The 15,181-nt window shown below is 41.9% G+C and overlaps 1 protein-coding gene across 2 annotated transcripts in view; it reads left to right on the forward strand.

Annotated features, from left to right (window-relative positions):
- CLUB (TRAPP II complex TRAPPC10/CLUB) overlaps positions 1 to 15,181 on the forward strand; it is a 153,571-nt gene that overhangs the window by 32,448 nt on the left and 105,942 nt on the right. For both annotated transcript variants that reach the window (XM_087396434.1, XM_087396435.1), the window contains exons 4-5: positions 12,670 to 12,853; positions 12,946 to 13,036. In XM_087396434.1, the coding sequence (XP_087252560.1) occupies positions 12,670 to 12,853; positions 12,946 to 13,036 (275 nt within the window). The remainder of the gene's footprint in view (positions 1 to 12,669; positions 12,854 to 12,945; positions 13,037 to 15,181) is intronic.

Consider the following 15,181-nt stretch of genomic DNA (forward strand, 5'->3'; position numbering starts at 1 on the left):
TGCAGGACATTGAGTCAGATTTCCAGACATTGAGTCTTTTTTGAAGGACATTGAGTCAGATTATCATACATTGGGTCACTTTTGCAAAAATCTAAGTAAAATTTGGGGCTTTTCTGCATTTGCCCTCTTTTTGGCCTATTTGCCCTCATTAAATTTGGGGCTTTTGCCAGATTTGCTGTTTTTGTGGTGAACATTGCTTGCCACAGTCACATTTGGGTCAGATCTGCATTTGACCTTGGATTTGGGTCGGAAATTTGCAGATATTTGCTGTCATTTTTTTTTGGACAGCCAGCTCTTTGCAGTGATAGCCTTGAGGCTTTTGGGTTTTCAGGTCTCTTTCAGGGTATCACATTTGCGATGGATGGGAACAATCAAGATCTATTTGGCGTTCTTCGTGAAGATGATAAGTTGAATGGCACCAACTATCGGATGTGGTCTCTTATCTCATGAAACATATTCTTGTTGCAAAGCATTTGTGGAATATTGTTTGTGGGGTTGATCTGAGGCCAGCCAATGCTACAGTGGTTGCCTCTATTGCTGGTCCCTACTATTCTTTTGATCAGCTAGTTACTTAGCTTTTGTAGGAAGAGCAAAGTCGAGCTAATAGACAAGCTATTATTCCTGATCATGCATTTGCTTCACAGCAGACAGGAAGAGGCAAGGCTTACAAGCCTATTGGCAAGCCTAAATCTGCGCATAGCAGCTGCAATTCCTCCCATGCATCTAAAAATACAGCAGATAAGTCAAAGAAGAAAAGATGCAACTATTGTTGCAAGCCTGGACATGACATTTTAGAATGCAGGAAGCACATTGCTTCTGAGAAAAAGAAAGCAGGATTAACAGTTAATGCCTCACATGCTATTGAATCCCATCAGCCAGCAAATGCTTCACATGCACATGCTTTCCAGGATGATTGGGCATGGGTTGTCCATTGCTCATTTGATCCCTCCAAAGCTGATACACTCTTTACTGCTAATGACGCTCAGTCTTGGTATTTTGATAGTGGTGCCTCCAAGCACGTCACATCTTGTAGATAGTTGTTTCATTCTTTAGCAGATGCACCTCGAGGGGGGACTGTTACATGTGCTAATAATGCTTCCTATGCTGTAAACAGCTCACATCCATTTCAAGCCATCCTGTCACTTAGACAAATGTTCTTTTTGTGCCTGGAATTGAAGTCAACTTGATTTCAATTTCAGCAATTGCCACTTCAGGTTTCAAAGTGATTTTTGATGGCTACAGATGCCTAGTTTATGATCTTCGTGATGACAATGCCATAGTTCTCACTGGCACTTTGCAAAAGGGGCTTTATCACCTTGATCATCACTCAGCTACACTTTCTATTGAAGCATTTGCTATTTCAGATTCACAGCTTACTGAAACTCATCTTTGGCATGAGAGAATGGGTCATCTCAATTATAGAGCTCTTGCAAAGCTACATTCATAGTAGATGGCAAATGCTGTACGTCAAACTCACACAGTTTCAAAACATGTGTGTGAGGGTTGTCTTTTGGGTAAGATGCATCGGTTTCCTTTTCAAAAGAATTGTCCAAAACTCTCACAAAGGAAATTGCAGCTAGTACACAGTGATGTCTATGGCCCAATGAGGACAAATGCCATTGGGGGGTACAAATATTTTATGACTCTCATTGATGATTTCACAAGATATTGCTGGGTATATCCTTTAAAAGCCAAATCTGAAGTTTTCTCATGCTTTCAGAGGTGGCTGAATATGGTTGAGAATGAATCAGGATGCAAGCTTGTCACTCTCAACACAGATAGGGGGGGGAAGTATATGTCAAAGGAGTTTGATGCATTTCTGTCTTCACGGGGCATTGTTCACTCATGCACTACTCCTTACACTCCTCAGCAGAATCCTGTTTCTGAAAGGGAAAACAGGTCCACAATACTGGCTTCGAATTCTCAGCTCATGATGGGAGCCCACCATGTGATACCACTCTTTATCAGCAGGCAACAATGCCTTATTTATTTATGTCACACCAGACCTGACTTACAGCAGTATCTCAACTTAGCAGATTCATGCACATGCCCAGTTCACAGCATTGGTAGGCAATGAAGAGAGTCTTCAGATATCTCAGAGGCACTCAGGATTTAGCTCTCTTCTATGGTGATTAGGGTTCACTTACCATGCATGCGTACACGGATAGTGACTGGGCAGGATGTTCCGACACCAGAGTGTCACACACCGGCAATTGTTTTTTGCTTAGCAATTCATGTATCTCTTGGCTCAGCAAGAAGCAACCAACAGTTGCCACATCTAGCTGTGAGGCTGAGTACAGGGCAGCTTTCACCGCTACAGTAGAGTGTGTTTGGCTTCGACAGTTACTTACAGATCTTGGTATTCGCCAAACATCCTCCACTATTGTCTACACTGACAGCCAGAGTGCTTTGGCCATTGCGCATAACCTAGTGTTTCATGCGCGTACCAAGCATATTGAAGTTCACTATCATTATGTTTGGGAGCGGTTGTCAGCAGGAGACATAGAGTTGTCCTATCTTCCCACAGAGGACAACATAGCAGATATGTTTACAAAGGCACTTCCTCGTCCCAAGTTCGAAGTCTTCTGATAGGCTTTACACTTGGTTCCTTTTGTTACATGATCTAACATCCCTTGTACATTCATAGGTGGCTATATCCTTTTGGATGAACATGTGCCACCATGACTAGAAAATCTGAGGTATTTTGAGACGTTTCCATAATACTTCAGCCCATCCCGTGGAGGGGGTTTGTAGGCAATCTCCTGGTGGTTCTAGTGATGCCCTATAGACCGTGGTATGTGCCTTGTAGGCATAAATATAGGCACTTGTAGTGTTAGTGCCTTTTAGGCCACATAGGACATTTAGCAGCGGTACAGGCTACCTGGTATAGACGGCGACTTGCTGTACGGTACCCTACTGGAGAGAGAGAGAGAGAGAGAGAGAGAGAGAGAGAGAGAGAAGTAGAAGAAGTAGAATTTATGAGCGTTCTCGGGGGGCCAAAAAATGACCCATGGGACGCGTCTTGATACAATGTAAAAAGAGTCTCCTCAAGGAGAGGGTTCAGGAGTCTATGAGTTCCTGACGACAGGTAAAAAGACGAGTGATAAAAGATCCCAATGCTGCCGAAGAGGCAGTGAAGAGAATTGATGTCAACTGAGCAGAGTCCCCCAGTATCTGTTGGTAGTCCTCCCTGATATGTGTATATCGGGGGCACTGTAGAGCTACATGTGCCTCCGTCTCAACTGTCTTTGTGACTGTGCATGTCACAAAGGGTACAGACTCTAGCATGTCTAGGCTGGTGTATCCAAGCTCCCTGCTCAATGGCAAATGTATGAGATCTGGTACGGAACCTGGCGATGTTTCTGCGGTATAGAAGGGGGATAGGTGTGCTAATATAAGACTGAGCATGAGTCTCTATGGACATGTATGTAGACCAACATGTGGGATTTATGTTGTCTTGGTAATATTCCAGCTTTACCCTCTTTCACTTGCCAACCAGTGATTCCGCAAAGTGCTTAGTAAAGACAGTTGAAACTCTTGCATGTTGACCTTTTCAGGCGGCATGGTCAAATATGCTTCCACTTTCCATCTGCTGAACCATTTTCTTACGTCGGTTGCCCATCCTGTGCAGATGACCTTACTTTTGTAGTTCTTTTGAAGCTTTGTGCTGGCATTCCATGCTTTATGAGGCAGCCTATCAGGTTGCATTTGCTGCACCTCTATTAGGTATTGCATAACTGTGATCAATGCATGAAATTCAATCGGTCTCCTTCCCGTTTCCAACAGAAGTATTGAGTATGGAGTAGTGGGTTTTGCATTTTCTCAATATCATTCCATGTAGAGGCTGAAATGCTCCATACTTCCACTCCATATAATACTATCTGCACTACATATGCATCAAACAATACATTTCGAATTTTTCAGTTCCTAGTGTCGGTGTGCTTGCAATCATTCTGGAGCTGGTAGTACTTCCCCCAACCAGTGTCCATCCTTCTCTGTATACATTGCCACCATCTGTGATCTGCCGGGATATCAACCCCTAAGTATTTGAAGGTGCCAACATACTCAATGATGTGTCCATCAAAGTTGATCTCAGGGGGATGTTCTGGCTGATTGGTACAGATTGCCATCATCTTTGTTTTTCCGACATTTACTTGCAGCTCGCTTTCCCTACAAAAAGTCTTAAGCACTTGTAAAAGTTTGTGCATAGATTCCGGATCGTATGCAAAAAGAACGAGATCATCTGCGTATAACAACAATAGCACTGTCCAAAGCCCCAATTGCGGTCCTTGCAACCCTTTCTCTACTGCAAATTCATTGATGAGTTCCTCCAGTTGGTCAATGCATATTCCGAACAAGGTAGGCGATAGAGGGCAGCCTTGCTTCACTCCCATATTGCTCTCAAATACATCAGACATACCTTGTGTTTGTTTGAGTCGGCATAATACCTTTTCATAGAGGCGAGAGATGCCTACCCTTAAGGCCAAAGGGACTCCTATTTCTTGCATTCTCTTCTATAATCCTGCTCTTGGAACTGTGTCAAATGCTTTCTTGAAATCCACAAAACAACAAAATAGAGTGCGTCCTCTCAGTCTGCATTCATCCATGAGGACCCTTAAGGTAATAAGGTGGTCGGCTGTCCTGTGCTCCTTGGGAAAGCTGCCTGTCCGGTGGCTCTTTTCTGTGCCTCTTCTGCCCATGAGCTGATTTTCATTTCAAGCACTGTACTGAAGAGCTTGGCCAATGTAGAGCTGACCATTATAGTTCTGTAATTTGTGACTGAATTTTTGTCTCCACCTTTGTGTAAAGGCTGGACCCAATTTTCTTGCCATTCCTGAGGGAAACCATGGTGTAGAGGATGTGTGAGAGCCATGTTCTTGCTCGGTCTCCTGTCCATTTCACAAATTCCGCCTGTATCTTCATGTGATCTGATGCTTTGCCATTAGCCATCTTCTTTAGTCCAACCTCAATGTCTTCGAAGGTGAAAGGACTAGTGCATGTGACCGATAGATCCTCCTTCCCCATTTCAGTAGTAAGTGCATGATTGTACAACTTGGTAACATAATTAAGCATGGTTGCATCTGATATATCCCCTATGACCTGTTTCCGTCTGCCTTTCACTTGTTTCCAGCCCTTTCTTGGATTTTTTATGAAAGTGACCAAATCAGATTTCTCTCTTTCCAAAATATATTTTCTTTTCTTTTTCCTTGTGAGGGCATTGTATGTCTTCTCCAGTTGTTTATGCCTATCTGCATCCAGTGTGTATTTCAGTTCTTGGCATAGTTGTTTGCATTCCTCGTCATACCATTTCTTGTGTGGTAGTCCTTTGACCTGTTTCTTTTTTCTTGTAGTTGCTGCTCCAAATGTTTGCGTGGCTGAGGCAAGTATTGCTTCGTGCAAGGCTGTCCATGCGGGGTTGGTTATTGCTGTCAGCTTTGCATCCAAAGTGTCTGTTGCTTATAAAACTGCATTTTTGCCCCCGGGTCTTGCCATAGCTTCTGTAGCATTCTTTGCGTTACTAGCTCCCTGATTTCCCATGTGCATCTTCGGGGATATCAGCAGCGGTTATACCCGATAATTCCATCCATTCCAGCCCCTCTTTGTGCCATCCAGCGATTCGCGTAGCTTCCATTGCTTTGTTTGGTATCCTATTGGCGTCCATCTTCAGAAGCCCTTGCGGGACTATGAGACAAAGCACACACACCAAAAGGGTAAACACAAAACATTAGTTATAGACTGAGAGTCTCTTGGAGTGCATATAACCACTTTCAAAGTTACTATAGATAAGCTACATGATACTAGGTGAGATAGTCGACCTGTATTACATCAGTTTAAGACCGAGAGTCCTTGGGTTTGGATTTAAAATCTTTGATAAGTGCTTGTCCGTCTCTGTAGACAGCCCATTTCCCTTCTTTGCGAGTATCCTTCACTTTGTTCAATTCTATGGACTTCATCTTGAGCTGAATCCGGGTGAGCTCCTCTGATATCCATACCTTGGTGGCTCTCAACTTATTTGTTTGTATGAGAATCTTGATTCTTGCTTGCCTGTCATTGAGTACCACTTTAGCTTTTGTCCCAATAGGAGCCACAATGGTTATATCCTTTAGGTCCCATTCAATTTGAGGGGTTGCTGCTATGATATTATCAAATTTTTTTGTGAGGCTCCTCTCATGCCAATCTTTAGGTAATCCTCCAATGCATAGACATTGAGCATTAGCTGCCCTCTTTTCTTGTTCTGGCACCTCTCCATATACTTCACTTTTGTTGATTTTGCTGTCCATTGTTGCTGAGATTTCCTCTTTGATCGATTTGACCTCATTGGTAACCATATCATGGACTTTGGTTACCAACTGTGGTGCAGGTTCTACTTCCATGTGTATCTGTAGTACTTCTTGTATGATGTCTTGTTTGCCATTGTTCTTTATCTCCTTCACTTTCTTCACGAGAGCTGCAACCATAAGTCTAAGCTCTCTTCCTTCCTGCTGTAGAAAATATATCTGCTCCTGTGGGTCTGAGCCTACCCTCCGCTTGTAATAATGCAATGTGTATGGGCTGGGTGTTGCTGCAATGTCGGAGTAGGAGGGTTTTCCGATAGGGGTTGAAATAAAGGTCTTCACCTTTGGGGGCTCCATGATGGCCTGCGAATAACTGGGGGCCCTCTTGCTATCTCTAACACCCTAGATTGAGCCCATGGCTCAACTTAGCCTGGGGGCTGAAGATAGGTTGCGCTTGTACTTCTCGTAGGCTGATGATGTGCGAAAAAAAGATTGCCCCCTCTTGTGCGACCTGGGTTCGGGACGAGCTATTGCTGCTGACGCCTCTGCTTGCTGCTGATGCAAGCTGGTACTGGGGGCCACTAGGCGGGAGCGGGAGACGAGACGGGAGGAGCCGGGTAGGATGTAGACCAAAGAGCTTGTAGGCTTGATACTTGATTATTAAAGTCTTCGGAAGACCGATGGGTCTATGAGACTATGAAAAACCTGGTACAATACGAGCTGTGAGGGTCGAACTACTAAACGAGCATCCACACCAATGCAGAATGCAAAAATGCAAAATGATAGTACTAAGTACAACATAGTCATGCCAATGGTCGGCTACATATCAATCTCATTATCATCATCATCAGGACATTAGGGTGGATGAAGCAATGGAGGCATGAAATCGGCGATAGAGTGTTGTCGACTGCTCACGCTGCTCACGGTCCCCAAGTGTAATCTGCGTGTCAACCCTCTGTGGGAGCTGTCAAGTTAGTGGCTCTGGGTCACGATCATGTCGAGGCCTTGTCTTGTGGTGGTACATGTGATTTGGCAGGAAGAACTCCGTAATAGAGCTCTAAGACAGATCTGCTAAGGAAGAAGTCTGCTCCTATCTCCGTGATTGAAGTATTGTCTCGTGGTGCCTGACTACATCATGGATGAGGCTGCCAAACAACTCTGGTTTGGGTAGGAGAGGAATCGGGACAAAACCCTAGAGCTATCTTTGAAGAGGCTATAGAAACGCCCTTGGAGCTCATGTTAAACAAGGCACCTGAAGATGAAGTGCTCTCGATACGAACTCTATGTGGAGAGACCCGAAACTACGCAGTAGAGATCCTCAGTGAGTGGGGTAAGTGGATTTGTGTGTATCAAGGTGGGTCAATGAAACCATCCTCTGTGATGTGCAAGCACTGATCTCTATAGAAGCTGAGCTTCACTGGGAGTCAGCTCGCTCCCAACCAAGTGCGAAATGTGTGTAGCTATAAGAAGTCCTCACGGATTACGTGGTTGACCTCGTGTGACAGGAGGGGAGAAAATTGAGCATCCGTATCGTATTGGGAGGGAGGGAGTCTATCCATGTGGAGCTCTAGTTGCTTAAACCATCTCTCTGTGCGTGCATACCAGCATCTTTGGTCCCCTCTTGCCAAAAGTACCATAGAGGAGGACAATGCTAGCTAAGGTAGTCTGCTGCGCTTAGAAGTGGAATACTGGTACTCCTTGATTCGGTACAGATACGTGATGACTTGTAATGTAGTGTCTAGCTATAATGGGGATGACTCAAACTTAGCCTGAATGATTTAGTGAGGAACGGACAGCTTATCGCAAATCATTTGCGATAGCATGAGAACCTGTAGCCGCTCCACACGAGCCCACTCTATATCCCATAAGTCTGGCCCCCAGCAAGGGCTGCCATACATACCCGCTAGGCGGACCAAGGAGTCAAAAAGCAGCCCCTTGGTCCGTGGACCTTGTAAGTGCGAGCAGAAGCATTGCCTCTGAAGTGTAGTTTGTGCCCAGGCGGGCCTGCATCTCGGGTCTCATAGTGAAGATGCGCCCGGAGAAGACAACCCCAAGATACGTGTATGATGAAACTATCTCAACATGTGGCCCATCAAACGTGAACTGCTCTTGGTGCACGACGGCTCGAGATGTATTGACGATCATAACCTTGGTTTTACCAAGGTTGACCTTCAAATCATGAGACACTAAAAAAAATTGTAGTGCGTCAAGGTGTGTCTAGAGCCCCTCTGCTGAGGAAGACAAAAGTGCCAGGTCATATGCATACAGCAATATCTGGATCAGAGTGCTTGCAAGAGAGCATCCATCCCCCCCTGTGTGTGCATCACTCTCTCGAGCTTGTGAATGTAGAGGCCAAACAGGGTAGGTGATAAAGGACACCCTTGTTTGACCCCAATAGTGCCCATGATCTCGTCTAGCCACCCAGACCGTGCCCGGACTGTGCCTGAGACTCTCGTAAAGTGCCATGACAGCCCAAATGATCTCCTGGTCATAACCCAAATCTTGTAGGCACTAGAGGAGGCGGGCTCTCTGGACCATATCAAATGCTTTGCGAAAATCCACAAAGCAGTAGTAAACCCTTTGCTTTTGTTCCCTCGCCTCCTTGATGATACACGTGAGCGTGAGAATGTGATCCATGGTTCCATGATTCTGTTGGAATCTAGCCTTCCTCCTGCTCTAAGTCCTCGACAATCTGCAAATCGACTGACCTCAGAGTCAAGCGTGCGCGTGCACACACACACTAGGCTCTCCCTAGACTCTTTGATTCTTGTCTTTCCTTAGAGTCTAGAGTGCTCAATATTGAAAATAAGATCAAACTCGGGCCTCCGTGGGCGAATGCCGAAGATCCAAAAAAGCTTGCCAAAGCAAGCAGTATGAAAGTGGGCGTAGAGGCGCTGTGTATATATGTGCATGATAGTGTCGCGTGTGCATGCACACGCACACACATTTTTCTTTTGTGGTGAAATCTAGTTGCCATTATTTTACAAGAAACAGTTCCGAAGAAAGGCACTATAAGCTAAAAGCATCAAAAGATTCATATGTGACAAGAAGGCAATATATTCAAGATCTTGAGCATGTAAGCAATCCTAAAATGATTGTCTCAAAGATGCTCAGAAGAATTGATAATTGGCAAGAGAAGGATCACCAAAGACTCGATGATTGCGGTCATTCCATAGAGTCCATAGTGCCCAATAATGAACCCAATAAAACAGAAGATCAAATCCTTGCCGCATAGGATCAAAGACAAACAACCAAAAATTACTGCCAAAAGATGCACTGGGGATACGAGCCTGTAGCTGCTGTTGTAATAAAAGAAAGAAATCATGGGAATTTGGGCAGTGCCAAAACAGATGAGGCATAGACTCCCATATAGACAGACATCGTTGACAGGTTGTAGGAGCAATATGATGACGAACCAAGAGCCGTCCAAAGGGAAGAACCCCAAGCATAACCCACCATAAAATGAACTTCTGTCCAAGAGGGAGTTTGGAATCCTGTCTACCACCATCGAGAGGAGCGCGTCATAGACTAGATGCGATTAGCACGAGAAGAAACCTAAGGGGAAGCTAGTAAAATCCAATACAAAGATGTTACTGTGATGTTAGCTAATGGTTATGCACTGCAAGCACGATCATTTGATTGGAGAACCGAGTCTTTGAGGAGATCATGAATCTCAAGACGAGGAACTGGCTGAAAATCACAGACCATTTGTGACAATAAATGCCATAAAGGCCTATAATGCTGTCCCAAAGCATACTGTTGGACAGCTGTAGGAAAAGAGAACCACACCAGCTGTATCTAGCACATCTTCCACATCAATCAAACACACACACACACACACACACACACACACACACACACACACACACACACACATTTTTCTTGTAGTGAAATCCATGTGAATTTATATTTACAAGGGGCAGCTCCCAAAGAGGGAACTTGCAATTATACACATAAGAAGATCTCAATATAGGACAAGTAAACAATGGAATCTATATGTTGAACACATAGACAATCATAAAAAGATTTTCTAAGGGACATATGGAAATAGTGAATTTTGGAAAAGGTGGATTCTCCAAAAACTCTATGATTTTTGACTTTCCATAGAGTCCGGAGTCCCCAATATCGAACCCAATTGAAGAAGAGATAAAATCCCGATCTTTGTGGATGGATCGCGAAAAGCCAGAAAAGCTCAAAGCAAGCATTAGAGAATTGGGCTTGGAGACGTTGTAGGAAAAGAAGAAAATCACGGGTGACAGAGCCCTACCAAAAAAGATGGAGCAAGGATTCCATGAGCTTGGCATCTATGACAAACAGCAGGAGCAATGTGTCTTCGTGCTAGGAGTTGTCCAAACAGAATAACTCCAAGCATCACCTTCCATAAAAATACTTCTTGCCGAATAGGAAGTTTGCAACCCAAAGTTGCCGCAATCTTTCTCGTCACCACTTGTCATTTCCATTCTTGGACCAAATTTGATTCACCCACTCCGAAATCCAAGGCGGAGGCAACAAAACCTTATATAAACTTGCCACTAAGACTACACACACAGATATGTGTGTGTGTGTGCGCGCGTGCGCGTGCATTTGCGAATTCGATTTTTTAATGCTACCTTTGGAAAGTTCTTCTGGCTCTTTGGGATACACGCACCTAGACAAGGTTTTTATTTATTTTTCACTTGGGTTCGCTACTGGGCACTTTGGACTCTATGGAAGGACAGAAATCAGAGTCTTTGGTGATCCTACTTTTTCATTTTTCTCTTTCTTCAGGCACTCTTTGCAGCAATCTTTCTATGATTGCTTGCAAACTAAGTACATAGACTATGATGTGTATCTATCATATATTGAGATCTTCTTGTGATGTATTTTCCCACATCCCGTTGTTGGGATTGTGATTCTGTAATATAAATCAACCAAATTTTCACTGAAAAAAAAGAAGTGTGTGTGTGCATATGCAATTGACAAGTGTGACATCCTCCATGAGCACCACTCATTCCTAACCATCAATCACCTGAAATTGTTAAAGACTCAAATTTCCATTAAACTAGGCAATACTATGCACACATTGGTAAGACTAGATACAAAGTTCCTTCTCAATATGCTTCTTGATTGTCAAGGAAACCATCTTCTTACCCTTCTCCAAGGTTGATGCCTCCGAATCCAACTGCCTAATGTCTTCAAATAACAAGCGTGAGGTTGTGAAAGACAATTGGCCACTTTGCCTCTTTAAGGTCTCCTGCACAAACATATTTAGGGGTATTATCCTTGCATACTTAAAATACATTTCAAGCCCCAACCTCAAGAATGGCATCTTTTCAAATGCCAATAATATAATTTCTCCCCTTGTACCAACCCGTGGTATCCATTGCTTCAAAGACACTGTACTGTGGATAGAGGAGGGATGGACGACAACCATTACACACTAGACAACTGTATCATTTCCAATTTTCTTTCAATTTAATCAACTCCTAATCAGAACTCTTTCCACGCATTGCAGTTGCTCTTTAGCTCTTTCACTCACAATGCTTCGTAAGTGGATAGCTAGAAGCTAGGGACACTTGCCATTATGGCCTTGACACTTGCCATTATGGCCCTGAGCATGTTGAGAAAATAAGGGCTCTTGACCTTCAAATATGGAATGTCTTATGCATTTAAAATACATAGGACCTAGTTCCCCTATGGCCACTTTCATGAATGTTTTCTATAGTCACATGGCAGTGCATGGCATCTAGGGTTGTGGAAACCCTAATTTTGGACTGTATATGTTTATTCTAGTTATGTCTTGTATGTATTTTCCATACACACTCATGCACATGATATCCCTCTCCGATTGTGAGAGTTCAAGTCGATGAAACTGGCTGATTTCTCCTTTGTTTTTCATTCATCTACTCCACAATATCATCCATCATTGGATGTTAAAATTGTTTGATTCACATTCAAAAAGTGGTTTATTAATTTGCTCCTATAATATGTGACTACCAATATAGAATGAGTTTTGTCAAACTGCTTTGCAATGGTTTAAATTGTTGAATTTTGAACTAAACAAATCCAGAATATGAGGTTGAAGAAGTAGTATGATCAAAACCATACTAAAAGGGGAAGATTTGATGCATTAAATTCACGTGTTCATTCATTTGGGAGCTTGTGGCCTATGTTAACTAGAGGCATTGTTTTTCAAGGATTATTGCAATCCACTTTTAGTGTAAGAAATTTCAGTTCACATTTTTGGGCTCTTGTCATTGAGTTTGAAGTTGAGACTGCCCGCCCCTTTTGCATATTTTGAAATGTATTGGAAAGCTGTGAGTGTAGCTGATCTGTTGTTCTGCATGTTAACCAGGTGGGGAATGTTCCTGTTTTGCTATGCCATTTCTTATTAGCTGGTTTTTCATTCCCACAGATGTTGTCGATTGGATATGCATGTAGCAGATGCAGCCTTTTGGGAAGATGTTGAAAGCAAGATAGTTGAATGCATCCGATTTACACTAGATCGACGTGTCCAGTTATATGAGGAGGAAATACGCAATCTTACTGAAAATCGTTTTTCTCAGGCTTGGAATTTCTGCAATTTCTTCATTTTAAAGGTATAACAGTCTACAAAAGGTTTTTAAAACCTAATGTGATGGACAATCATATTGTATCTTTCACATAACCATTTTGTTTAACAATGATTCAGGAAAGCTTAGCTTTTATGTTTGAAATGGCACAACTGCAAGAAGATGCACTACGAGAATATGATGAACTTGAGCAATGCTACATGGAGCTAGGTTGGTTTCTATTCTTGGACAAGAGGATCTATGTTGTTCCGTAGCTGCTTTTCTTTTTTTAATATACGTTGACTCTGGAATATCATTCTTTATTTTGTTATGGGAACATCGGCCGGGGTTTAGTTTTCAAGTTTTCAGCTTTCATGATTTTGATGCCAAACAATGTTTTGGATTGTATGCATTAATTGGTCCGGATTGTCATCTTGAAGACAGATTCAAACGGTACAGGTATATAGGCACAAATGCAATAAAGTTGACAAACATGTTTATGTGAGTGTAAAATGTGGGATTACAATGGAGAATCTGCAGGTCTTATGTTGGAATAGAAAAAGGCCTCTCATAATGTACCTAGCAATAAGGAAAGTGGCATATCATGTAATCTGTTAGGTTTGTGTGGCATTAATTTTTTAAGAACTTCATCTAGCGTAACATAGAACATGAAAACTAAAAAGATCACAATCCACAAAAAGGATACCAAAGATATGTGTTAAAAGTAAGAGTTTCCAAAGCTTTATTTATGCTGATTTAGGACATGTAGTCACAACTGATACTTCAATTTTGCTTTTTAGTAACTTAGAGACCTTTTTCATGAAAGGCACAAAATTTCGATTGTACTCTTCAAAAGAGTCCTGCCTTTTAAAAGCTATTGATAAGGAATCTCAAAGTTTGCTTTGCAAATAGAAGAAAGTTTAGGAATTTAAAATATCTTATCAGAATGGAAAGGGAAGATTTTGAAGAAAGTTGCTTTGAAACTAGAAGAAGTCCTTTCAATTAATTGCTCAAAGCAAAGTAACCATCTTTCTAAAGAAGATGAAACTCTTCTTCGAAAATTCCATAGGAAATTTGTCATATCTTATATGGACAAATGTTCCAATAAGTTTGTTTTTATTTGCAAAAGTTTTACTTAGAATGTCTTTTGAGAGAAGTGAACTCGTCTACCAAAATTTACGCCCTTGCCTTAGTTTCTCAAAGGGATTTGATCTCAAAACACCAGAGTTTTTGCAAGTCTTCAGGGTTTGTTTGTAATCAAGGTATCCCTTTTATTTATGTTGCTTGGAAGTTTCACAAAACTCCAAAAAAGCGAAGATTTATTGCAGCTGCTTGTGAGACTACTTTGACAAATGTCTCTAAATGGCTAAGCTAGTACTTCAAAGCCATGTTGCCTAGTGTCCATGAACTTTGGAGGGACTTATTAAAGGAGGCAGAGGTCCCCTGGCATTCAAGCTGGATTTCAAATGACTCTGTAGGAGTAATTCCTATTAAAAAATTTTTTAAACCCATGATTTTACTACCCTTTATACAAAGATTGAGCTGGAAGATCAGAATTTTAGAATCAAAAGATAATGGCTGAAGTTTTTCAGCTGAGATTTGACAAAGGTAGATGCAAAGTGCTAAAAGTTGAGAAAATAGCTTTCTGTTTTGACCTTTTGTGGCTAAATAATAAAGATAGTGACATTGACTCTAAAAAGAAAAGATACACAAGGTTGTAAGTGTTGAAGATGTTTGCTCTTGGATATATTTTCTTTTAGATAATTTTCACATCACAATAGGTGATTCTTTGTTTCAAGAAATTATAGGAATCCCTATGGGCACTAATTGTGCTGTTTTTTTTAGCAAACTTATGAATTTTAGCTTATGCAAAGTCTTATTTCAATCAATACCTGCCCTATCATTTTACATAAGCTTAGCCAAGTTAGGCATTTTATAGATGATTCATTTGTACCAGATGTTCCTGACTTTTAAGACTTTATGTACAAAGACGCTTGTGCTTTTGGAGAAGGAATCTATCCTCGTGACTCTTGTGAACTGAACTGCACTTCAAGAGGGGATTCTTGTGTTTTCTTAGATCCTAGACCTTCTCAACCTACCATAGGATTTCTTCCCAATTCCTTAGATTTTCCCACCTTTGTACACCTAAGGAGTCTTTTATCACTCAATGTAGTAATTTGATCACTTTACTAATACACTTGAGTATGCATGTGCTTTCTAACCATCTTTGTAGGAAGCGGTACATAAGTGTAAGAGGTTCATTTAGTTTTTTATGTTTTAAATAATTCATTCATTCTGTAAATTCTTTCATTCATTCCTACATGAGAGAGAGAGAGAGAGAGATTTTATTCTTGTTTTTTGGTTGACTTTGTTTCT

This window comes from Dipteris shenzhenensis, chromosome 25, assembly GCF_047967505.1.
Source record: "Dipteris shenzhenensis isolate YYH24624 ecotype China chromosome 25, Dip_SZ_1.0, whole genome shotgun sequence".
Classification (NCBI taxonomy): domain Eukaryota; kingdom Viridiplantae; phylum Streptophyta; class Polypodiopsida; order Gleicheniales; family Dipteridaceae; genus Dipteris; species Dipteris shenzhenensis.